We start from the raw sequence: 26,737 nt of genomic DNA on the forward strand, positions 1-26,737 counted from the left end.
AACACAAGCTACACATTAATCCTGACACAATTTATCGGGCGTCGCGATTTATGCAGAAAAAAAACGGCAATTCCAGCAACGTTGAAGTATTGGAGTAAGTTGACTTACCTGAAAGAGAAAGAAAATGAAAATTAATTAGTATAGCTTTTCCAGAGGCTGTGTTAGATGTTGAATAGTGACAATTAAATGATCATAAAAATAGGAGTAAGTCAAATAACCTAACGAGATTCTATAAGAGTTTCCAAGATTCTCTACAACGAACCTAACTCCGATTCTACAAGAGTTGCTAAGTTTCTGTACAACGAACCTAACTCCGATTCTAAAAGAATTCCCAAGATCATGTTACCAAGACACTTCATTTAAGCTCTTTGTATGTAAGGATTCACAATCTATCCCAACATCATCATCAAGAGATCTTGACAACTATCCTATCCCGAGACAAATTGTTCTGACACAAACCAGAGCTTCAACCATTCATTTCTCCAACTCTTACTTCTTATTGCTTCCAACTTTTTACAATCCAAAACAGACTCGTTGTAACAGCCGGGATACCGTGGTGAAATAATACTTCACATCCACCCTTCATCATCACATCCGAGCACGGTACACTGTAGCAGTGCTTTGTTAATTGTGCGAACCTGGTAACACTTTACACCTACTTTTTTTCCTCCGGTGGGAGGATGATAGTCGGCAGAGTGATGTGATATTACGTGCTTGTTTTTCACACTTAACAACAACTTCGAGGTGGGTTGTGAAAATTAGACCATTTTACACCCTCTACACATGCACACACACACACACACACACACACACACACACACACACACATATGGCACACAATCCCATCCCAGTAGCGAGGTAAGTAATTATATGGTAAAAATAAATAAAAATTCACCCCTTTTCTTTGTTCTGCGATTTAAAACAATTTATAAAATCTACGCTTAACTAGAACACACACCAGTTCCGTTGTTCTGAGGGTATGGCTTCGCGAAATATCTAGCATTTTTCGAGCTTTTCTCCGCTACGGGAAGGAAGCGGTTACTCACTTAACAGTGTGCCAATGAGTCGTAAACACACCAATAATCTCACCGTACGCGAGGCTAGAATTGTAGTGCAATCGCACCTGGGAGGGTGTAGCAGGACCAGCAAAGCAAAGCAAGGCTAACGGCTAACAAATGATTATCACCTTAGTAATAATTTTGACACCGATCGTAAGCGATCTCGTGTACGGCTTTATCGTGCAAACTCACTCGTACCACTCGCCTGTCTACATCGAGCCATTTCTTGAAGGTTGGAAGTAAAATTCCACCTTCCCCAAAATCTCAAGCCTCTCTCAAGTACTACATCACGACGCCGACGTACATCAACGGCTGAAGTTGTCCCTACCCGCCTAGTCCTCTCCTATCCCTTACTGATGCTAACGCTCCTCTCCGGGAATGTTGTACCCAATGCTTACCTTGTCGTCGTCTCCTTCGCTATCACAGATATACCCTTTACCGGAACTGCAGCGACTGCTTGCATCGCTGAGCCGGTCTCGCGAACTGTCCGGATCCCGCTGGGCCACAGAGGACGTCGTCAGTCGCTCCGAGGCGCGCCCACTATCGTCGGACGTGCCCGGATCGATGATCGAAGATAGAGAAAGATTCTGTGAAAGTGAGAGAAAATTGGCAAGCAGCCATTAGTTATGATAAGAATTTAAGCTGTACTATTTTTAACTGTAAAAATACTGTCTTTCCTCATTCTGCTGTTGTTGTTAAATAATAAGATTTTGTCATAAAACTATTTGTATCGGTTGTCGCCTGAAGGTATGCAATATTTATATTTTTAATTCTTAATCACCCGACGAACGCTTTAAGCCGACGATTACCAGTATTGCTGAAAGGTGTGAAAACTATAGCTTTACTCTACCGTAAGCTATCCAAAGTGGTTGCATACTTGCAGGAGCTATAATCTCGGTACAGAAGCTTCCCCCTATCATCTGCTCCGTCTGGGGGGGGGGGGGGAGGGGGGGGAGCAGAGCCCGGAGGAATTTAATACCAAGCAACAATTAATTAGCTTAATCAGTCATCCGAACCATCAACAATCTATCAAACTCTTCCAAACACCTCACTCCTCTATAAATAAAGCTACCGATGCCGTAAATCTGTGGCGTGTTCGCGGTGTTACCCTCGCGACCGTACTCGCGCGCGCGCTAATCGGCATCTATTAGCGGGTAATCTCTAACCGACTGAACTTTCTTCCTACCAACCAGTTTCTCCGAGCTTGTCCCGCGCGTTCGCCGCACATCACAGCACAACCAGCGAACCAATCTCGAACCGCACTGCCATCCTCATCACAATTCGCTTGAATGCACGGAAAGGCAAAGGTGCCGCCATCCGCTCACAGGAGGTTACGTTTCAATAATCGCTATTTGCGGTTAACGTTACGGGTCAACGCGGGTTTTGTGATACCTCGGGGCCTCACGGAGCGATCGTGTGAACGAGGCCCTGCTATTTAGACAGGGGGGGGGGGGACATTACACGCGATCGAACACAAACGATTTGCTCTCTGTGACAGTTAACCTGTGCAAAGGTGGTAGAGCATGGGCAAAAATAGAATCAAACAAAAAAATGAACAACTCACCTACGCACCTCACACAAGTTGTTTATTGATTGGTGTGGTTGCAATGTAACAAACGCTCAAAAGGAGCGAGCGAGAGAAAGTATGGTTGACTTTAAAACTAAACATCGGTGAGTTAATTACAAAACAATAGACAGCAGTTAGTGTACAAAAATGTTGAGGTTGACAAGCGGATGTTTACAAAACACGCGAGAAATGTGTGTCTTTTGCGTTGCATCGTACAGCGCCTCCTCTATTGCTAACCGTGCACGTTTAGAAGAATGTTTAACAACTAAGCATAGCAACACGCTAGGGTCAAACGTGACTTTACCTGTAAGGCAAGCCGACCTTAAGTTTGGCTTAAGAACTGTCCCTGTTATACTGTCATTGAGGTACATTCCCCAGGTCATCAGATTCGTGACATATAAAATAAGTCTCGCACATTATTTGGGCGAGTAATGTAATGTTTCAAATCCCATTACAAGAAAAGAATCCAGGACGCATCTTCTTTTTTTTTAGCCTACCGACCTCTTAAGGTCACGCCTGCTATTTCTGGCTTACTAGACTCATTGAAAGCGCAACGTTGGATAGTCAGTCCTCACTACGGGAGAACGGTCCGGATGAGATTTGAATCCCGGTCCTGCCATGTGAAGACCAGTGCCGCTTTCGCCTCGGCCACCGGACCGACCCTCCAGGGCTCCGGATATCGCCATTGAACGATCATTGAAGAATCTCCAGAGATCGTTCATGGTCATACCGGACCATGCTCCAAGGTTCCCTGGAAGTCTGAGTCCTCGTCAACTTCCATGAACAGTTTTTGATATTTATATTCCAACAGCCGACAGCAGCTTCCGATGCCATAAAGCATTTTCGCGCTATCGTGATTTGTCGATAACGGCCAGCCAGTTACCAGACAAATATTAATTCCCCGTGCATACTACCGCGATATCGAATAATGCAATAATGATTTCAACGGAAAGTTACATCACCTTACCCCAGCAACGAAAGCATGCTCGCGTTCTAGCAGGGCACGCAACCGAGAACACTTCGCCAAAGATTACTTCAACTTCAACTGCTTTCCTCGTTACCGGCGCCACTAGAGCCCTGAGTTGCAGTTCCCAGTATCGAGTGAAAAACTTTTGCTCTGTTGTCTCGCGCTCGAAAACGTCGGAAAATTGGATTGGAAGCGAACATCCGTTTTTTTTTTGTTTCTTAGCGACGAACGCACGCGTCCGCGTAGATGCTTTTCGTTGAAACTGTTTTCCACTTTTATTCGCCCCGTCCGCATCCGACAAAGTACGGATGGCGCCGCAAGTGGACCACTACTTCTGCATGGTAGTACGGGAAGATTCTGTAAAATAAACGTTCCCGTTCGCACAAACAGCATGTTATTATAGCTTACTTGGCCAATAAACAAACCTCCTTACCTCGGGGGGACTGGGACCAACCTTCCAAACACATCATCGTTTTCTTCCATCGTACGTTACTCTCGGTGCACTCTTTCTTCCGCAGTCGGTCGAAATCATCCTACGAATTAGTGCAAGGACACACACACACATACGCTGGATTGAAATGCCGAACGCCAAAAAGTACAAAGTTACGGGCGGCACCAACGTGCAAGATTTCGTACGAGTGAAATGTATACATATTCCCGCGCGCTGAAAATATTCACCTCCAGCAGCCCAGCGACATCCGGAATTGCTGGTGCCATTTCTCACCATTCCTCAATCGGTTGGCGGCTACGAACCGGGGGGACTGGAAGAAGGCGGTTAGCACAATTGTCCCGCGGCGAAGATTATTGTTTTATTTTAACGATCCTGGGCGCGTTTGTTTACCGAACTGTTATAAACATCCATAAAATATTATTGCTTTGCCGTTGGTCTGCGAACACATAAACACACACACCATACATACTCGCGGGGGCAACATACCACCGACCCACGTTTGGCCGATGAGCAACACATTGACAGCTTGACACGATTTTTTTGTTTTTCTGCTGCAGTGTTGAAAGACGATGTGTGGTGAGCGGAAGGCGAGTGAGCTGTAAGTAAGCTACCCCTAAACCGATCCGACGGTGGATTATTTTTCTCTCACGCGTGGTGGATGCTCTAACAGGGCGAAAGAGAGCACACGGTGGAGTCACGGAGCTCCAAAAGATTCTGTGGTCTGTGTGCGGTGTGCTGTTGCGTCCCGGTGTGGAACACCATGTGAGCTAAATATACCTATCGGAAACGCAAGTATCCCAAATCTCTGGTGCGATTTGGTTGAAACAAACCATCTGATACAGCAGCAGCAGCACAGAAAGAGGCTTGGGCGACACGAACGTACAAAGGGAAAGATGCTAACTGTGGACACCCGATATTTCAGGTGACAGTGCTGTGTAATGCTGTGATCTTGTCTTTTGGGAATGAATACAACTGCAATATATGTCAGCTAACTGGTATGGAAGCTGTAAAACCGGTTCAGGCTAGTTCGTTTGAACTTTTGAAATTCTGGCAATAACTGGCTTTGGAAGTAAAGCGTTGGTAACGCCATCGTACGTCTTATACTCTTATGAATCCTCTTATTCTTATTTGTTTTATGCAAAGTTTGAGTAATCTAGGATGATTAATGTTGCAAAAGATATATTTATAGCCGATATCTGTGAAATCATGAAGGTTAATGCCGCAAGACAATGTAGTACTAAATAGAAGAAGATGCGGATCAAGAGCTGCCCAACCTTCAAGCTATTGTGAAGCTAAGAAGACAGCTAAGCAGAACGAGTAAACTAATCCCGATGTAATGTCAGTCATTTAAATTTTGTTAGACCCGATTACAAGCTACCTGATTCTACCACTTTATCTTAAGCAGGTCCAAAATGACTCGAACATTACGAGCTCATCATAAAAACTCGGAAGGCTGACATGTCACATCAAAGGTTTCAAATCTTTGAATTTGGTGAAGTTATCCAGGTAATGGGGCTTTACGTTTATAACGAGCATTTCTTACGACAAGCTGAATAGCAGTATATCCAGTAGCAATCAAATACCTAGAAGCAATGTCTATGGTCCCGATATCCATATAAGGGACAGAATGTCCAGTTATGGGTATACTAAGTCAAAGAAACCAGAAATGGCATGTCAAGAACTCTCGCGGTTTTAGTACCTAAAGAAGAAGTTCCTGGTCGTCAGTTGTCTGAAGTCGGTATCAGCTTCAACTATTCTAGCTAGTGTTCATATACTTACATGTACCGCTGATAAATGATGATTATGTTGATGGTGCTGTTGATGGTGAGGATGATGTTGAAGATGAGGCGACTGCTGTTGTTGTTGATGATGAAGGTGGTGACTTTGCTGTTGCTGCTGCTGCTGTTGTTGTTGTTGCTGCTGATGCTGGTGATGATGATGCGGATGATGAAGTTGATGGTGGTTTGGATGATGTGTATTCAAGGTAGTACCGCCACCGGTACTACTGCTGGTATTGCTGGCAGTACTGTTGTTGCTACTGCTCCTGTTAGTCCCGCTGATACCGTTCGTGGTGTTGCCGGTTGGACCGACGGTACCGTTCGCAGCACTGCTACCGTTCACGTTTCGACGTGGCGGACCATTCGCAATAATGGCGGCAATGCTGAGATTATTTTGTGAACAGATGTTGCTATGGTTTTTGCTACTGCTGTTCATACTGATGCTACTGTTTCCACTAGCCGGCACATTACTACTGCTGCTGTTTCGATTGTTGCTGTTGGCAACCCTAACGCTGCTGCTGCTACTATTACCACTGCTGCTGCTGTTACTGCTGCTGCTGCTGCTGCTGCTGCTGCTACTGTTATTACTATTGCTACTCCGACTGTTAGCGTTACCCCCGGGCGTTACGTTCACACTGTTCGTCTGCCCATTGCCTGCGGGCATCGTGCCAATCGTGCCCGTATCACCGTTGACACCGTTAGTGGCGCTAGTAGTGCTAGCATTACCGACCACACCACCTTCCAAACCACCGGGCGCCGTTGCGCCGGATGGCAGCACACTCCCCCCATTACTAACCACATGATGGTTGTGATGGGCATGGTGGTGTACCGATGCGAATGGTTGCTGCTGCTGCTGCTGTTGCTGCTGTGGCGAATGTTGTTGCTGCTGTTGCTGCGGCTGGTGACTGCTGGTGTGGTTCCGACTGCTATGATGATGCGGATGCAGGTGATTATGGTTGTGCAGCCCATGATTATGGTGACCGTGGCTGTTGTGGAGATGATTGTGATGATTGGTCCCGGCACCGGGGGTACCACCGTTCGTCGGCATCAAACCCATATCGCCACCGGTGCCACGTGTCGCAGCGACGCCGCCCACACCTCCACCAACCGCACTGGTGCCGGTCGGGCTGGAGTTGTGTAGCATAACGCCTTCCCCGTTCGGGGTGCGTTCAGCAGCGGTTCCTCCACCGACTCCACCTCCCGGTGGTCCCACTACACCATGGTGTAGATGGTGTTGCTGCTGCTGCAGATGATGCAGCTGATGGTGAGCACTGTTGACCGACGACCAGTCGCCACCGTTCGCGTTGCTTACCAATGCTCCACCGACGACTCCACCCGCACCGGTGGTGGCGCCACCGGTAGCGGCGGTTGCGGAATGGTTCTCACTATTATTTATGCTGTTGTTGTTCTTGTTCGTCACCACCGGCACACCACCGCTGAGGGATTTATCCGCCAGCTTCGACGGCGTGGTGTCGATTATCTTCGGTGGCTTCTCCTCCGGCACCATCACAGTTGTCAGTTCCACGATCGATGACAAACGCTTCTCATTGCGCTTGTTGGCGACCTTTATCGCAAACTGCAACAGGGGGACGGCGGGGGAAAGAGGAAGAACAAGAGAAATGGCGGTTAGTGTCGTGTATACGGCATGCTATCGTCAGGACAGACCGACCCGGGAAAGGGTGCTATCGACGACAGATCTACACCGGTGTCGGCAACAACCAGAACCTACCTCAATATCCTCGTACGTCTTGAACGCGAGAATCGCGAACCCATCGATAATGTCCTCCTCGAGCACGGGCGACGGTTCCTTCTCCTTGCGCTTCCGCCGGACGGGTGGCCGGTGCGGTTTCTCCCGACTGACCGGCCCACTGTCGTCGTCCGCACTGTCGTCCGGATCTCGGTTCCCGGTACCGTCCGCGGCCGCATCCTTGTCCCGTTCGGCGATCATACGTTGGGCGCGCTCCCGTCGTTTGTTGCGCTGCTTGCACTGCTTCACATGTATCTCCATCGCTGGCTCGTCGTTTCAACCCCGGCGACACTGCATTCTAGATGCTTTGGTGGGTGTGTTGTGTTTGGGTGGGTTCGCGCACGACACCAACAGACACTGTGACGGCGCACCGTGTCACTTGCGGTTGTGCTGGGTGGTGGTGGTGGCGGCGGATCGCCACCGAACGCCCTCGGCGAGGTACGGTGTGGCGGCTGACAAGCGGCCGTTTTGCCGACCGGTCAGCAAAGCTATCGGCCAAGAAGGTGGCGACGGTGCCACGTGTATTGCAGCAGCCACAGGGACGACCCGTCGTACGTTTCAGTTGTGCTGGGACACACCACAGCAACAACGACGACGGCGGCGGCGGCGGCAACAGCGGCGACGGCGAGGACGACTGGCGGCAGTCCAACAACCGCACGCACATAGGTACCCGCGCCGCGTGCGTACACACACACACACTCACACGAACCGCGTTACACTAGCCGCGAAACGGAACCGGAACCGGAAACGAAACGGAAGCAGGCGCGCCGCGACCACCGGGACATACGCGCGGATCGATAGCGCGGATAGGAAAACCGAAAACCACGCGAAAACACCCGAACGCGAAAGCGACCGAAAAAAACGAAACAGAAAAAAAGCACAAACTTTTTACGACGACCAACACGTTTTCTTAGAGACTTTTCTTGGTAGCACACTGCCTTCTTTTTTCTTCTGTGAACTGCTTCTCTCTTTTTTTTTATTTCTTCGCTCCTTTTCACTGATGCTCACTCTGCATTTCGACGCACATTTTTTATGCACAAATCAAACACACACACACGCGCGCGCGCAGGCACACAGCGCCCCGATACAGTCATGGAACGTGTCTGGGGCCTTCCTGCGTCTAGTCAGGGGATATATTCGCCTTCCGTGTTATTTATTTTAATTTATTCCTTTCCTGGCTGGAGAGACAGGCACGCTGCAGAATAGAAGGACACACCTGCGCACACAGCTTCACTGCACGTGCACAGTGGTGTGTGGTAACGGGGATCAGTAAGATATCGAACAGGCTACGTTTGTTAAGAGAAAGACGCACACCACACTGTCAGGATGTATTGTGTAGTGACAGCTGTTACAGCAGAAGAGCCTGCTGTTGCTGCTGCTGCTGCTGCTAAGGCCCAGCGTGTTTTTCTTTCTTTTTGTTGGCTCTCGCTCTGCCTACACCTCACTACATCCAACAAATACACATTCCCACACGGGCACACAAGCGCACGCTCGCGCACACAAACACGCACACTTACACCGAACTGTGTAACGATAAGAGCTATAGCGGATTCGTTGGAGAAAACACTTTCCACCGAGCCAAGGATGCGCGCACTGCACACACTCGCACGCAAGTATCACTCCTGACGAGTCACACACGCAAGATGGATGTGTTGGGTTGATTGAGGTGGTGGTGCTGATGTCCCGTCCGTCGGTGTGTCGGTGTGGCGCAACATCTTTCCTTCGGCTTGCAAAGAACTGTTGTTGTGTGCACTACTGTACATTGATGACGGGATGAGATGATACTCCAGTCGCAAGGATATAACATTTGCATTTTTGTTAGACACAACACACACACACATGAGCGCCGGGTCACTAACACAGCAGTGGGGCGGATTGTGTAGGCAGAATGATTAGCACCAACACCACCTGCCTGTGGCGAATCGGTGCGGTAAAAGCAGACGAAGCACAACAACGCCGGGACGGAAGAGAGAAGAGGAGCAAATAAACAAACAAGCGTCCGCAATCCACCCACACACACACAAGTTTGGTCGCGCATCTCACAGACACATACACACACACACACCTATCCAACCACGAGATCGTCAGGAAAACCCCTTATTGGAGATTGCGCAACACAACGTTGCTACAGGCACTTGCCGACAAACGCGGATACTTGCCCACGACTTTTCACGTATCTCGAATACTAACTTTGTTTTTACTTCCATATTATGTGATTGAATTATAATTTACGTTTACTCCAATGAATTTTCGAAAAAGAAATTTCATTGTTGATTTTTATGAAAATTGTATAATTTACATTTTCAGTGGGAAGTCATCCTAAGATGGAATTCTTTGAGCTCTACACAGGGGCAGTATAAGCGAACTAAGCAGATACTTGGGGCCCCGAGTTTTAAAAGAGTCGCAAGGGGTATCTTCCTGCAGTTCTTGGGAGCCCGAACTCGATAAGGGGCCTCTTGTGTAATGTCGCTACTTGGCCTCTGACGCTGTCAGCAAATTTGACGTGTTAGGAACCTCCAACTTTTATTCTGCTAAGGGCCTCCAAACGGTTCGCTCCACCACTAGTTGCACATGATGTTTGCACTCACACAATCCCTAAATCAGCAGTTTTTTTTTATATATTTTTCATTCCTGTTCTGATCTCACTAAGCTGTAAATTTTACTACAGCCCTTATTGGACGGGAAATTTTTTCATCAATTGCTGCTGGGAAATTTTCTGTCTTACAACGATCAAGTGAAATGTTCGGTAGAAAAAAAAATCCTTTTACTCAAGTAGTAGCTTATTTTTACTGAAATTATAATATCCTGCCGACTCAATAACCTGCGAATGATGAAGCATGTGATTTCTTTTCTTATTTACCATCAATCGAGGATAAAAATAACACCGAAATTTAACAGATGTTTAAGAACTAAATCAAAATCAGAATTATATATGTATGTATGATATCGGATTTACAGACCGGCATTTATCTGTCGAACCCGTTGTTTCGTCAAATAATCCCGAAGTCTTTTTGCATTGGACACCGAATCTTAGCAAATGCCATCAGCAAATATGCACAATGACTGGAAGGATCATCAAAACTCCACATGAAAGTTGCGAGAGATGTTTCAAGCCTCGGTATCAACAGTAGTACTAGCTTCAAGAAAATAAAAAATAACTCCTACCTAACCTTCGACATCCGTTCCGAGGGCCCTTCACACGACAGGACCGGGGTTCAAATCTCAACTGCTTTACTACGGGCAAAATAAAGTCACAGAGAGCCAGAAATGGCAGATCGAGACCTCTCGAGGTTGCAGTACCAAGGAATAAGAAGAATATAAAACTAATCAACTTTTCCTATAATTTTCACCCTTATTTCGAATAACTGGATATTTTTATCTCCGCACAATGCTACTTTTGGAAATGGTTTTAACTCAAGTGTTTAGGTCAAGTGTACTGTCAAATTTTAAAATCCGAATCCGCAAAATTTGAGTACCGCGTAAATCGGGAACTGACTGTACACATATTGTTGCCAAAAAACTCTTAAGCAACACACACACACACAAATCCATCCCCGTTACAATGCGCGATGTACATCGGTGTATGTGTACCAACCACCAACACTTTGCCAGCAAGTGTGTGTGTGCATATCTGAGTATCAAGTATGTTGTATTTGTTCCTCCTGCACTATTGTTTCCTATGCTCGTGCCATACAGACTCCGTTATCCTTAGGTCCCTCCTCTCTCACACTCAACCAATCTCACACAGCATTAGGCGACCACACGCAGCAAAGAAAATCACAGCGCAGACATCCGCGTGACTGTGTGTGTGTGTGTGTTCAGGTGGTTTTCTGTACGTGCGCCTGTACCAATACTGTGCGCCACACACCAGCCGTGCGCACACGTGCGCACATTTACACAAGAAAAAAAACTCAACGCAAACAACACAACAAAAAAACCGTCGCCCGAATGAGACACGTCAATAATTACATGGTCAGAGCGGGCTTTACACAAAGCGTCACGGTGAATTCATACACGCACACAGTGAGTTCAAGTGCCGCCGTTTGGTGAAGAAATTGCCACTTCTCCACCTCCCCCCAAAACAACAACAGAAAACCGAACAAATTGCTCATGTGCTGTTTGCTGACCGAATCGTGAGGAAAATCGCGATAATATTTTTCCCTTTGCAACAAACACAGCATACCACACACTGACAAAGAAAACACTCACACACACATGAACACATCGCGGGTCTAACCGACAGTCAAGTCCCAACCGAGCAGAAGGGAGTGAGAAAAAACAACAATCGGTCTGACTGCGGGTCTGCAAACATGGAAAACCGGGGTAGGAAAAACGCACGCGTTTTGCCCGTCCAGCAACGTTGGATTGGCCGTCACTTGCACTCACTCAACACACACACATGCATAAACACACGCACGCGATCTCACTCTCTCATGTTGCGCTGTACGGCCCATACACTCACGCTCGCCCGTATGACGTTTGTCCCGTTCGCACACTTGCCGCTGTACGCGTGCTGTCAAAACATTCTGTGTTCCGTCTCTTTCCTCTGTGCCCACACCCGCAGTTCGGCAGCAGTCTATTTTGACAGTTCATGAGCGTGAGTGACGGCGGCGGCGACATTCAACTCCCGAAACTGATGACACAAACGCAAACACAACACTCGTTTTTGTTGTTGTACGTTGCACGCACGTTTGCAGCTCGGTCGAGTGTGCGTGCCGATGTGGTGTGTGTGTTTATGTGCGCACATCACTCACTCACTCACTCACTCTCTCTCTCTTTCTTTCACACGGTCCCAACAACATCGACTGTGCGCACACCATCTGTGGTTGTTTGTGGTTGTTTTCCTAGCGTAACGCACATCCATAAACGATTGTATGTATGCCGAAACGAACCAACACAAACACGGGACGGTCTTGTTTTCGCAAGTATGTTGCTGGCTCGATTGCACTGCCGGTCGATCACCGAATCGTTTGGTGGTGGTAGTGGTAATGGTGATGGTGATGGTGATGGTGATGGTGATGATGATGATGCTGATGCGAACCCGAGTGGCGTACGCAATCGATTATTCGCAGAAAGTTTGGCGAACCGCTCGGCCGCGTGTATGTTGTTTACGTTCGTCATGTGCTACCGACTGGCGCCATTGTTTTATTCGTTCACAGCACCATTTGTCTCATCTGTAATAAAGATATGAAAAATTACACAGAACTATTAGAATTTTGCAAAGGTAGAACGAATTGTAAATTGGCTAAAGCGATTTTGACTTGAGCATCTCCTCCACACATGTCCATTAAACTAGACAGGACACCGGATGGCTAATGTAACATGCGGTATTCAGTTTAGGTTCGTTTGCGATGCCGATCTTCACACAACAGGACCAGGAATCGAATCCTGGACGCAGTAACGGGTAATATCAAGTCAAGGAAACCAGAAGTAACAGGCCCATGATTGAACATCTCATACAATCTCTTTTAACTGACAACGCTTCGGCTGACAGTTGCTTGCTTCAAATCCGTTTTTCAGTTTACGTTAATGGTGATTGTTAAGGATTGAGTGGAACGATCCGTGGGCTGAGGCCAAAGTGCTGCTGGTTTTTATACAGCAGCATTAGATATCAAATCCCATTCGGACCGTGTCCCCGTACGTAGAATTATCCAGCTACTCCATAACGTTAGCTATCGTAACTCAAGTCTATTTTATTTATTCATCAAGAACGGCCTGGCCGTATTGTAATTGTATTGTAACTCAAGTCTAGGAAGCAAGCAAATGTCAGGCCGACACCTCTCGAAGTTATAATTTTCATAACGTACATAGGTTTAAACATTCGTTTAAATATTCAAATCGTTTGTAAGCCATTTCTCACCTACTTCCAGTCAAATCTCATGACGGCCAAGGGTGCAACGAACAACCCGAGACGTAAAAAGTCAAGGTAAAGATAATAAATCCAACAGCTTACGCTAAATAACGTCGCCATAAATATGTAAAGATACTAATGATACTTCAATCTGAGCATAGTTATCCAGCAATATGGTGGCAATAAATAGGTCATTGCGAAATCGTCCAAGCAACTTCATTTCACATCTCTGCTTTGTGTTACACCATTCCACGATACCTTAGCACAGGAAATGTACGGGTATTTATTTTTTGTTTTTTCGTAATGACAACTTTAACATTTGTGTACTCCACCATCAACAACACTAATAATCTCGGCGCATTAAAAGTCATCACCACCCCCCTCGATTCTGACGTTGAAGTAGCGAAACCCCATCCAGGAGGCACAGGCGAATATGGTCAGCGGGAGGTATAAAACAACAACAGCAAATGTACTATATGCACCACGACGACGAGACGGTAAAGGATGCGCGAAACCTACCACCGACGAATATATTGACCGGTCAATGAACGCCACAATTGCCCTATGGAGGCGAACTGTGTTCCGCGCGGTTCGGCAAGGCAACTGAACTTGAAGGGTATGTGTGTGTGTGTGTGTGTATGTGTGCTGAGCGAGAACATCGAGGTTTGCGCCTCTCTCTATGGTTGGAGAAGCGAGATGGTCCATCAAATTGACTTCTCTGCCTTGATTCCTCATACCCACAGCTTCCTTTCATAATACATTCACCAATACCAATGATATAGCCGCCGACACATACACACACAAACACGCACATAGAAATACTGGGATATAAAAAGGAAGGAAATATGCTTGAGTAGCAGAAAAAAAACCTCCCAAGCCGAGAAAAATCCCTTTTGGCTCAATATCTACCGAGCTCACCCCAAGCTCTTCAAGGTTTGCTCCAAAAACGGCGATCTTCATCCCCGGACTGGTTCTAGAGCGTGACTTCGCTCCCCAGTTGGTTGTTCTACTGGCTGCTGCCGAGATTCGGGGTGGGGTAGGGGGGGGGGGGGTGGTTAGGGGTGGTCGGCTGAGCGGTTCTGTTTCATTCGCTCATCCGACGTACGTCATCGTCTGCGAGTGCGAGACATCCATCGGCCAAACAACGAACGCCTCCTGCCCCTACTGTTCGGAATGCCCTTTTAAGCGATCGTTCCTTCGCTCCGCATGAATTGCCCGCGGGGAGCCAATCCGTTGTCTGCGCGCCATCCGACCACCAAAGAGCAACTCCATGTCAGGCTCGTCCTCCCCAGTTCCTAACCTAACTCTCACCGACTCACGTCCAATGAGGCCACTTCCCCAACGAGAATCCGCCGATCCCACAGGGCTCCGGCGATGTTGCGGTCGGTTGATCGCATTCCGCTTCGGTTGACAAGGTTATAGTGAAGCTCGCTTTCTCGCTGTTTCTCTCTACTGTTGATGCCTTGATGGTGATGGTCGACGGTATATATCCGCTAAAGCAAACGCACCATCAAAGAAAAACCAATAGAACCCATCCACCACAACCATCGCCCTACAACATCATCATCATCATCCCCATTATCGCCCTTAATCGGTGAACTCATCCAGCAAACTTAAAGGCTTGCGTGTTGCGCGCGGCTCACAGCTCGATCAAGTGTACGGTCAGACTCTGCGTTCCTCATGTTGGTCTCTCTGGGCTGCTGCTGCTACTCTCTTAGTAATTATTTTCGTCTCCACTTCTCGCGAGGGCTTTTACATCCGCGCGCGCGAATCAGCAGGATCTACCAGGTTCGTCGTCGAGACGAGAGACATGCTGCTGCTAACACACTCACCTGCTGTGTTGCTACCTTCTTTTATTTCCGTTCGCCAACACGTTCATCACCGTTTTGCAACTCATTCTTCGTCCTCCTCTTAGCGCATTGTTAGAATTCTTCGATCGTTGAGTTTGGGAATTTGGTTTTGCTGAGCAGATTTTGGGTTGTATCTTACAGGCCATTAATTCCTACCCGTTGACTAATGAAGTTCGGAATGTGATCATAGAATCTTGCGAACTGGAGATCTAGCAGCTGGAAGCACTATGATTCAATGCTGAATTAAGATAGCCTTTGACGTAGGTCCCAAGAACTATTATGTAAGTATATCAATAGTGCCAAACTTCTAAGATTTTAGAACGCATGTGATTTTGGATCAGAGTAGAGCTATTTGCATCACGGTGAGCGTATTGCAAGGATTGTGCGACCTCCTATTGCGATTCTCCTATAGCCACCCCATAACTTCCTACTGCGCACACACACACACACACAAAAACACTAGAAAAGAAAACGAAAAGTTGTCCCGCATAGAGAGGAAGAAGAAAACGCTACAACAACAAAAAAACAGGAGAAACCCAAGGGATAAGGTGCCGAGAAGTCACGGTATGTGCGCCTGCGTGCCGTTTGGCCAAACTCTTTCAACCAACCAGAGACACATACCCACACATACACACATTTAGATACAAACTGTGTGTTCCAGGCGGTTGGAGAGCGTCAGGAATGATAATTTCATTTGCATACTGACGAGCGTGGTGTACGGCGACGAGCCTGGCAGCGCTCCAGGTTATATGTTTGTCCATCCATTTCTTCCCTTCCCACTGTGAGTCGTCGTTTACAGAGGAGAGAGAGATGATGCAAGTGCATCCAAAAGCACACGAATGTTTTGTTTTCTTCGCTTTTTTTAACCTTTGTCGGCCAGAAGCAACTGAGAGTACATTAGCAACATCGTTGTGCTAGCCGAGGGAGAAACAACGTGCGCATGGTGTGTTCCCGCTTAAGGAAACGTGAGCATACGCGGTGTACAGGTGGGTTGAAGGATAAAGGATGACTACACACTATGTCTGTTCCCAGCATCAGATGTATCGATTCGACACACAGCGTGTGTTAAGATGTATCTTACCGGAATCGAGTCTGAATGTGACTTCCGGAACAATGAGCAGCACATGCAGGGAATAGGAAATCCTGGATTGACGCCACTGCGAGGTATGTCTCTGTCGCTTAAAGTTAAAGCTTACCCCGCTTAAAATGCCACGAAGCCAGCGCCGGTATTCAACGGTCCGAACCTTATCCCCATATTCTATTGCAAGTGGTAAAAGCAAATCAAGCATAGCCAGAACTGGAAGAACGAGAACTTTAGAGGTAGTAGTTCCAAAGAAGAAGACATATTAAGATAGAGATTTGTTTACTAATTTTAAAAACAAGAGCAGTTAAATATCAACATCTGTGTCTTTTTACATGTTAAAAAACTAAGACATGTTTATTGTTATAGTTTAGCGATCAGAAGATCCAATTCAGAAGTAATATCCATCTACCAACGGGCTGTAGGGGCGATAACGGCGCCGGTCTTCATACGGCAGGACCGAGGTTTAAATCCCATCCAGGATCGTTCCCCCGTAGTGAGGACTGACTATCCCACAACGTGCGATCATTAAGTCTAGTAAGCCGGAAATGGAAGGCATGACCTAAGAGGTCGTTCGGCCAAAAAGATCCATCTACGTAATAGGTATTGCGTATAGCGGTAAAGGCACCGGGTTTTACATCAACAGAATCCGAAAGGTTTCCTCTCAGCAAGAACAACTATTCGAAGCTGCGTGACATATATAAGTCTAATAAGTCATTATACAGGTAGGTGATTCCACCTTTGAAGTCGTTTGAAACTTCACCAATCTCGAATCAAGAGTCAACATCACCAACAATATTGATCTTGAGATACTCTCATGGGTATTGGTTTGTCAACCGGTCATACTAAAGTCTAAGGAAACTTCTCCTCTCAAAGTAAACTGTCATGATGGACGAAGCTGTTTAAAATATGTATATCTCATCCTATCCACCTCCTCGTACGCAGGACTGATTATTCGGCTATGTGTAAAATCAAGCCGGGAAAAGCCAGAAATGGCAAGCCAAAGGACCTCCCGAGGTTGTAGAGCCACGTGAGAAGAAGAAGAAAAGATCTGATGTGTTGAAGACCAATGCAGCGGCTCAAAGTCTTTATAAACTAGATGTAATAAAAAAGTCGATGAATTATTTTGTTTAAGTATTAAAAAATTCCACGCAAATTAATTGCGATTACTTTGTATCTATCTCAGGATAGCTAAGGTAGCGAACAATCAAGCTAAGGAGATTACGCTCAAAACCACTGTCCATCTACTGGCCCAACTCAGGTAGGTAGGTAATATGCACTTTTACAGTGAAACAAAACCCGCCACTGACACTTGGGCTGTTAGATGTAAATAAAAACATGAGCTTAGTTTGACAGGCAGGCGTAGCGCAAGCCCGCTATCTCGGTTGGGTGATTAGATTTTCTCTCTCTCTCTCTCTCTCTCTCAAATCTGCCACCTTTAACAGATGCGAAGCAGATACAGATACAGAGCATGCGTGTGAGCGAGACGGCACGATAAAGTTGCACATGTAAAAGCGTGAAGCATGCGATAGACCTCCACTATTCAGGTCCATTAAAGCGTATATCGGTTGTGTGTGTATGTGTGTGTGTTTTCTGTTTCTAAGCGCCACCTGGTTAAAGCCAGCGTGTGCGATAAACAGCGTGTAGAGCGTGAGATAGCCCCTTGTGTACACACGCATACCAGTTCAAAATATGCGCTGGTCGCTACACTCGCTGTTCAACCGATGAGCAGATGTGTAAGGGTAGCGAAGTATTGAGGTGTAAATAAAGCAGTTTAGGCACTTTTTTTCCTTCGTTCAGTCACATGGAATTGGCCGCGTGTGCCTGACTGTGCGTATGTGTATGCGTATGATAGCGCAAGTGGAGTATTCTAAAGCTCTAATATCTACTCAGCTTCAACATATCGACCCTGTGTCTATTGGTATTATTAGTGAAGTTATTAGAGTAACCTCCGGGAAGTCCTCTGGATGCATGTCCGTATTTTACGGTTCAATATTTTAACCTCAAACATAGTATCCACTCAACATTCAGATTGTGCTGTAATCTTACAACTGTAAGATAAAATATCTCTCTCACTTAACGCGCTCTCTTTCTCTCTCTCGCTCGATCTGGGTCTCCTCGCTCTTCCCAAGAACGGCGCATAAACCGTCGGGACCATCAACCAGGAACAAAGGAAAACCCATCGTGCTGCTGCTGCTGCTGGTGCTGCTACACAACACCACTTGGATGTATCGACCAAAAGGGAAAGACCCCGAAAGCAATCTACCGACCAACACCAACACTAGCTCACCAGCCCTGGCAGAACCACCTCCCACCCTATTCCCTTTGCTGCCCTTCCCTGCAGCACACCGCCAGCCACCGGGATAGGTCCGGCCCCGGCTTAACGAAAACTACACACACAATCCGCAAACGCATCTGCGATTAAAAGAAAAAGCGGAGAAGAAGAGATGCAAGAGAAGCAAGAATGCAGCGAAACAGCACGCACGCACACCACAACACACGCACACACATACCGCGTCACGGTGGCCCATCGTACACACAAAAGGTTATTAACACTCGGGGTTTTTCACGTTGTACACGTCTCCCACCGTTCGCTTGCCTGTCGTCCCACAGCCTGAACCTAACAAACCAACACATACACATATACATTAGCTCGCACTGTGGGCTCTGCTGGTACGGACGTGGACCACACTGTGAAACTTGGTGGAAAATCTCGATCTCTCTCTCTCACACACACACATTCTCCCGCTCACTCGTTCATGCTGCTGTCACAAGCTCTGGTGTCGTTTTTCCTCAACTTAATGAAGATTTTCATTTTTTCTGTTTCTAGCTGTTCATCACTGATGGTGACTGAACTCCAACAACTTCGTGAAGCAATCTAACCACAGTGAATCGCCTAAAAAACGCATTTAACGCGAGTAGTGAGCACCAACAAGGGTAATGTGTGTTTACAACAACAATTGGCTTCTTCTTCTTCTTTCTTGGCCCTACAACCTCAAGAGGTCTCGGTCTGTCATTTATGGCTTGTGAAGACCGGCGCCGCTATCGCCTCGGCCACCGGACCGCCCCGTTCACAATTGGCAGCCGGAACAAAGATAATGCTGCGGGGACAGTCCCATGACCGATGCCGGTGGAAGCTGTGCACCGGGACCGATCATCAAATCCCATCCAGATGCCGTCTCCCGGCGAGGACAAAAAACCAGAAGTTAGCCAGAAATTGAGGCAACCCGTGTCCGCTCAACGGCTACCAAATGAAAAATGCTTAGGAATGCGAAGGAAAAATCACCACTTTTCACCACATTTTTTGGCCACTCAGGGGCAGTGTGTGCATCCCAGGACAGGGACAATAAGGAAATGTTTGCCAACAATTTTCTAACACATACTCCACCTTCGCTGGTACAACAGTATTGCAAGAAACCACGAAAAATGCACATTCAACCACTAAACCAACAAATCTTCACGATTCCGGATTTCGTGGGTGGATGGGTGGCCCGCGCACTTAAAAGGAAAGGAAAAGAAAGCGCACACAGAAGAGAAGAGACAGAAGAAAGATAAATATAAATAAACAATCAAACCCCATTTGATGGGTCTGTGGAGCTGCTTGTGGGCGCAGTTTTAAAATGCACCTCATCCACCGCTTGCCGTCCCATCCTACTCCCTGCCCCGCCTCCTCCAATGCATTATATGAGGGGTCGTAAAAGTAGAGAAGCTATATCTGTGTGTTCTCGCTGGAGCAGATCTGTTGTTTATGTTTTGGTTTTCTGTTGATTTATTTTCGATACCACAATAATACTGTGTCGATCTGGTTTTTTTTTATTATGCTAGGTTTACTTTTCTGTTTTTCGTTTCATTTACTGACGCTTTTTGTGTGTTTGTGTGCAGTTTTTGCATAATTAATTTCTGATTTATTGCATTGTTTATACTTTTAGGGGCTCTACAATCTAGGGGAGGTGTTGGTATGCCAATGCAGACTTTCCTGACTTAGTTTACCCGCAGCTAGATATTCAGTCTAGCGTACGGAGAGACGATTTTCTCGATATCTGGTCTTGCCGCGGCGCTGGTCTTCACACGACAGGACAGGGGGGGTTCAAATCCCATCCAGATTCGCTTCCCCGTAAGTAGGACTGACTAGTTTACTACGGGTAAAACTAAGTCACAGAAAGCAAGGTATATGGATGTAGAAGGTAGAGTTGTTTAGAGCAAATTGACATTTCTCGACCTGACATAACAGTTCCGTGGTGATCAAGGGGAAGGGTGTTGAGAAGAGTGACGGCAGCGTCGGAGGAGGCGCCGGTGGTGGTATCGCTTGCGATTTTTTGACGAAAAATGCAACCAAATATCGTCAATCGTCTGTGGAACAACATTTAATATGCGAAGATGACCCATAAATTAGTGAAATTGCTCAAGGGATTGAGAATCGAGGCTATTTGTTCATGTTTGTTGCCCCATACCATATGTTTTTGTAAACAAACTCTGACATAACTCGACTAAAATGTCGCCCTGTCAAATCGATAAAAATCCACCTTCTAAATACATACACCTTGACAGAAAGCCAGAAATGGCAGGGCGAGACATCTCAAGGCTCTAGTGCCAAAGAAGAAGAAGAAGAAGAAGAAGAAGAAGAAGGTCTTGCCGCGTGACGAGCCTCACCGCTATCGCCACGGCTGCCGGACTGACGCTACAAAATCAGATCAGGGATCGTTTGTGATTAAGAGCATCGGCAAAGAAATCAAAATTGTATGATAATAAGAAACTCTTAAAGTCATCAGAACATAGCTTTAGAGCAAATATATAATTAAAATTGATCTACATATAGCGTAAATGCATGTGACTTTGACATGTCAGCCCACCTTACGCCTCGATGAAATTTAAACAGCGAACAAAATTCTAGCTGGACATGACGTTAACGTTGACGAAATATTGGCTTAGCTTAACAATAATAATCGAAAATTTGCGCCGGTCTTCATACGGCAGGACCGGGGCTCAAATCTCATCCGAACTGTTTCCCTGTAATCAGCACTGACTATCCAACTGCGTGGTATCGTGGCAGGCATGATCTAAGAGGTCGTTAGTCCAAAGAAGAAGAAGAAGTAGCAGTAAATAAAAGACACAGCGGGTAAAACACGACATATTCTTCGAAAACTTCCTAAGTACTGTGACAATTAAAAAGGAAGCATAATAGGGCGGGCCTGAAGGTGGAGGCAACAAGGGGCGCTGGACTTCATACGGCAGGACCGGGGTTCAAACTACCCAATTACGTGGTATCTTTGAGTCTAGTAAGCCAGAAATGGCAGGCATGACATAAAGAGGTCGTTATGCCAAAGAAGAAGAAGTAGAATAGGCATGAGTCACACTGTAAATGGTCAAAAAAACACAAATTTAGAAAAAAAAAACTGGATTTCAGCAGCAACACAACGGACTCTAGAAGGCAGATGACATAAGCTTATATTTGCGATTCAGTCGTCAATTTTCGAATATGAGTAGAGAACAGTGAGTTCTTCTCTTCGGCTATCCTCTGCTTCGACAAAAACAAGAAGCGATACATCAGGACCGCTAATCAACTTCGATCCCGCAACAGTCTCCTGCGATTGACTATCCAGCCAGAGGTGCATTTAATAAAGGCAGAATAAAGGAAATCACAACAAGGGTATACCAAAACCTCCCAAGGTTACGAGTGGCAGCCCGAGAAGAGGAGTAAGAAAAAGAAATTGCATCTTCAAACCGTTGCAACATCCTCAAAATTAATTAGTTGCCTTCGTTCGTTCGCATCAAAATTTTTAGTTAATTAATATTATATGGAGCCCCCATAGCTTAAACTTTAATTTTATGTACCGAAAGAATTAACACAACCCTCAGCTCAGAGCATCTTTAGCATCATTAATTCGGCACACACATGCACACGCGCACGTATACACATTGTCTGATGCCCATGTGCAGTTTACACTGCAATCGAATTAGCATATTATTTGCACTTCGCGAGAGCCGCTTACGAATCTGACAGAGAGAGAGAGAGAGAGAGAGGTGCGTTTTTTATGATCTTCCACAAGATTAAAGCAGACCCGTTAAAGGCACTACTGGTACGGCGTCGTTGCCGATGCGTCATATGCACCTGTATCAACATCGTTCGGCCCGAAGTTCCCGGAGCTAGGTATGGTTTTCTACCTGCGAAACCCTGAAGCGTGCGCGCTGGTGGCAAGAGTATCGTCGGAATCCTTCTCTCTTGTCTGCAACAGCTGTGGTGAAGCAGATTTCTTTTTATTACTGCGTACGACAAGAGTTCTCAGATTTCGGCGGTTTATGGATGGCAATGAATTCCATCCTTCCAAACGCGTTTGGTTCAATCGAGACATCATTGGCGTTCGATGTATTTTGCATCGAACGATCGAGGCAGACGATCGTTCTAACCTGCAGCATGCGGGCAAACGAACGAGGATACAGTATTTTCCAGGTCGTAAAACAAGCATCCATATGTTTAAACCAGTACGCAAGGGGCATAAGTTACCATTGCTCTCTGAAGCTTGAGGCAAAGAATGAGGCAAAAATGTTTTAAACAGCTGAATAATTGAAACAAAACAATCAGTCCTTTTGAAATAATGCTTCAGTAGTTACTTTTGTGTAGAATTTACTTTAACATCAGTTTAATCTTTAAGAAAAGTTTTGAGTCACCAAGAATAGAGCAACGCTGTCGGATGCTATGCTATACAATGTTGCAGTAATGTAATTCAAAGTGTGACACATTCCTTTTCCGCTTTCTCTCTGTTTTGTTCTCGCGATATCTCTCTCTCGCTTTTTGTCTCACTCTCTTTCTCTCCATATAGCAGGACATTTAAATTTGGAAAGTGCACAGGAGAAGCAGAAGGAAAGCAATTGGAAAAAAACTGCATCTCATATTACCCCGGAGTTGTAAAAGGGGGAGGATAGTTTCAAGGTTAGAGAAACTCTTGCAACGTGTGCACATGTGTGAGTGTTATGACGCTTTCGAGATGACTGCCCAACAAGCGATCCCTGGCTAGGCGCACAGGATAAACAATTGCGAAACGGGTAAGACCTAGCCCGCCGGGAGACGGACGGCACTTTATAGGGCACCCCCTTCTTGACGCCATTTTTCCGACTGTAAGGCCTAGATTATGTCATGGAATGTTCAACGCTTGGGGTGGGGTGTTTTTGCCCGTAACAAATCTAAAGTAATCAATATCCAACCGCTCGTCAGAACATCCGGCCGCTACACTCAAGGTCGACGCTAGGAGGATCCATCCATCAACATCGATGGCAGTTACGGAGAGCCTGTCAAAAAACGATTCACTTTCTACGGGTGACTCGCGCAAATCGCGCTCGTAACATTGTACAAAACTATTAAAAGGCTATGTTACACATTGGAATTCCACTGAACCTGAGCAAAAGACACGACCCATGGGGTTACGCCTAATGAGCGATAACAATAGCATCGACCACCCGTAACAACTGGAAACAACCGATAAGGCGAAAAGGTGAACACCACAGTTCACGCCAAGTGATGCTAACCGGGTAAGTGCAGGATTAATATAATCATCCGTAGTGAAGGAGTAAAAAAACGCCATCCACGGGTTTGTTTATATAAACAAACGGCCAGCAGCAGATGTGAGGTGATGGTGATGACGATTCCAGCGGCGGATGTGATGAGCGGGAGCGACACATCATGCAACAAACAACACTCAATGTGATTACAGATTATAGCCGTCCCGGTAGCAGCAGTAGCCGTTAAACTGTTTGGACTGTACGAGAGACAAGACAATCATCTACCGCTGCTACTCGGGACGGTGAGCCTGCAAAATGCCTACAGGCAAGATACGCTGAGCAAACTAGCGTTCCAACAATCTGCAGTACGATTTATCCAACTGCCATTTTGAACTCGGTTATTCGTCTTTCTTTCTCTATTGCCTTGACTCTACCAATCTCAGTCCTGTGTACAGGAAGGCGATCTGGGATGAGATTTGATCCCCGGTTCTGCCATCATTTCGCATTAAAACCTCAAAAAGTCCTGGTCTTTCCGTAGCTGGATAGTTATTCCGGTGTACAGGAGGATGCTCTGGATACGATTTAATACCTGCTACTCGCGCTCGAAAGCCAACTATTCCATTGACGTCTGTTTCATGGTTATCTGATTTTCTGTACGCGTAGAGTGTGTAAAACATATAGTAAAATCACCGCGAGTGGATTGTACTTTATAGTAAATCAATTCAGGCGAATCGTTACAATTCGCCTTAACTGACTTTCACTCGGTACCACGCAAAAAAACTTACACATGATAGAAATTAACCTTGCTATTCTCAGCACTTCAGCGATATTTCCACGAAAAAAGCATACGATGAAATCAGTTGTAGTAGATGTTTGTTTACGATGTAACGTGCAGCGGTTCTTAGAAGTGCGCCACATTTCGATTCATCTGATCTGATCTGTGACCGTTGTGATGAAGGGATAGCTGTACCGACTTTCGGAATCAACCATTGATCAGGTTAGGTCCAGGAACCGAATTAACAATTTTTGTGTGGTGTTTTCGTGTGTTCTGTCTAAAATTCTCTTAGCTCTCAATTTGAACAAAAACCCTTAAGGATTTAGTAAATTTATGAGACATAACATTTTGCAACTTTTTGACTTGGTCAACGAAGGAACTGTCAAAATGGTCCATCGGTTTCGGTTTATCTGCTTATGATTGCTTGACAATGACTAGGGGCGGCACGGGGTAGATACGACAGGGACCGGGGTTCAAATCCTATCCGGACTGCTTCCCCGTAATGAGGACTGACTATCCAACTACGTGGTATCATTAAGTCTAGTAAGCCAGAAATGACAGGCATACCCTAAGAGGTCGTTAGGCTAAGAAGAGAGAAAGATTGCTTTATTTGTTTGATAAAATCAAGATAAAATTATCAGATTTTTAGGCAAAGGTCATCATAGACCCCATTGCTGCAGCATCTCGCGCTCTTTTGAATTGAAGCGCCTCCACCTATCCACGTTACTCGTGAACTTGAGGGGTGATGAGAGCTTCCTTTTCAAATGTATCGCCTAGCAAGAAAGCTTCAACTCCAGCTGTGGTTCGCAATAAGAGTGGGGATAACATACATTCCGTTCCAGATTAATACATTTCTTTAGCACTGCATAGAACGACCGAAGAAGACACACATATGACGGGGCGCATTAATTGATTTGTCTTTCCCGCGGTGTAAATACTTTCGTTCGCACAAGAATTGGTGTTCTCTGCGAATCGGAGAAGATAGCTTCGTTGTAAGATACGACCACCAGGTACCGTGCCAGTGTCGGTGGTGATAATCAATAAACAGTGAAGGTAATGGTGGTATAAACTGACTTGTCCCGGGTGTCCTTCACTTCAGTACATCGCCCACCATAGTCGGCAGCGATCCCAAGGGTTGGTTTTGGGAATTTTTCTTGTTTTTTTTCACTGGGGCGAACACATGGAGCGCAATATTTGCTCAAGGGGGTTACATGTTACATGCATGCAGTAGCATTGCCGGAGTTGGTCATGTTAGTCCTCCCAACCGTGTCACATTGGACCAAGCATTTCTTTTGGACACCATCCAATCCGAGCAGATTGGGCACTGATGTGGGATACTTGCAAAAAAAAAACCGGGAACCGGCGGACCAGCAGACTGCTGGCCGTGCCCGTTTCTTCTATCCTCTTACAGCTTCTCCATCAGCAAGCATCCAGAGCACTGTGGTGTGTTGCAAGCAGCAATCTCTTCGCCGTAAAACCTGAACCTGGTTCTAGCCAACAATATACTCCCGACACGACCAACAGGCATTTTAACCGAACTGCGTGTAACTTTAACCTTACACAACGGCGGCTTTAAACGAACGTCAGCTTGTAAGCGCTCTTCCAGGTTGTGTGTTACCGAGATCCGCGCCAAATACATTCGCTGCATCGTCGCAAAATTGACTGGCAGTCCTGGGGTAGACCAGATCCAGCAGATTTTCGCCCGACGGCGGAAACGGTGTAACTATAACCTTAAACTAAAGAACAACTATGGCTATAAACGGACACTAGAGCTAATGGCAACTTACGGCAAGATTCGGGGTACGGCGTGGTGGCCGTGCTGGTGGTACTGCTCCTGCTTTGCTGCTTGCTATTGGTTGTGCGGTTACGGCTCTCGGGGTCTTGCATTTGGTTGGTAGGGTTGAGAGGGCTTTTTCGTTCCTTTTGCTGCCGCGTTCCTCGGTTCGCTTCTTCGTACGTTTTTGCTGTACATTGTGCGGGGCCCGGGGTGGTGGTTCAGTTGCTTGCTGACATGGCTTGATTGCTTGCGGGTTTTGCTTTGGTTCCATCGTTCCACTCGTTCCACGATACTTCTCTCTCCCCCCCCCCCCCCATATATCACCCCCACTTTTACACTAC

General features: G+C 46.4%; 2 protein-coding genes and 1 long non-coding RNA gene across 12 annotated transcripts in view; 1 reads left to right on the plus strand and 2 right to left on the minus strand.

Moving 5' to 3' along the window:
* LOC118511362 (trithorax group protein osa) overlaps window positions 1-26,737 on the minus strand; it is a 103,333-nt gene that overhangs the window by 73,546 nt on the left and 3,050 nt on the right. For 7 of the 9 annotated variants that reach the window (XM_036054375.1, XM_036054385.1, XM_036054405.1 and 4 more), the window contains 3 exons: window positions 7,551-8,801; window positions 5,823-7,397; window positions 1,457-1,645 (listed from right to left, as the gene is read on the minus strand). In XM_036054375.1, coding sequence (XP_035910268.1) covers window positions 1,457-1,645; window positions 5,823-7,397; window positions 7,551-7,829 — 2,043 coding nt within the window. In that variant the 5' untranslated portion in view covers window positions 7,830-8,801. Of the gene's footprint in view, window positions 1-1,456; window positions 1,646-5,822; window positions 7,398-7,550; window positions 8,802-8,880; window positions 9,072-26,737 lie in introns of those variants that run through there. The other 2 variants (XM_036054348.1, XM_036054368.1) reach the window with 2 other exon arrangements.
* Window positions 12,358-26,733, minus strand: LOC118512021. 2 transcript variants are annotated; one of them, XM_036055818.1, is made up of 2 exons: window positions 26,407-26,731; window positions 12,358-12,742 (listed from the first exon to the last, which is right to left on the minus strand). In XM_036055818.1, exons 1-2 carry the CDS (start codon window positions 26,665-26,667, stop codon window positions 12,722-12,724), a joined length of 282 nt encoding a protein of 93 aa, XP_035911711.1. In that variant the 5' UTR covers window positions 26,668-26,731; the 3' UTR covers window positions 12,358-12,721. The 2 variants fall into 2 exon arrangements, with proteins under 2 accessions (XP_035911711.1, XP_035911703.1); XM_036055810.1 differs by lacking the exon at window positions 12,358-12,742 and adding an exon at window positions 25,963-26,355 and having other exon boundaries at window positions 26,407-26,733.
* LOC118512059 lies at window positions 17,931-25,118 on the plus strand. The gene is made up of 3 exons (XR_004906231.1): window positions 17,931-18,895; window positions 19,181-20,517; window positions 20,907-25,118. It is a non-coding gene; the product is annotated as an uncharacterized LOC118512059 (long non-coding RNA).

This window comes from Anopheles stephensi, chromosome X (genome assembly GCF_013141755.1).
Source record: "Anopheles stephensi strain Indian chromosome X, UCI_ANSTEP_V1.0, whole genome shotgun sequence".
Lineage (NCBI taxonomy): Eukaryota > Metazoa > Arthropoda > Insecta > Diptera > Culicidae > Anopheles > Anopheles stephensi.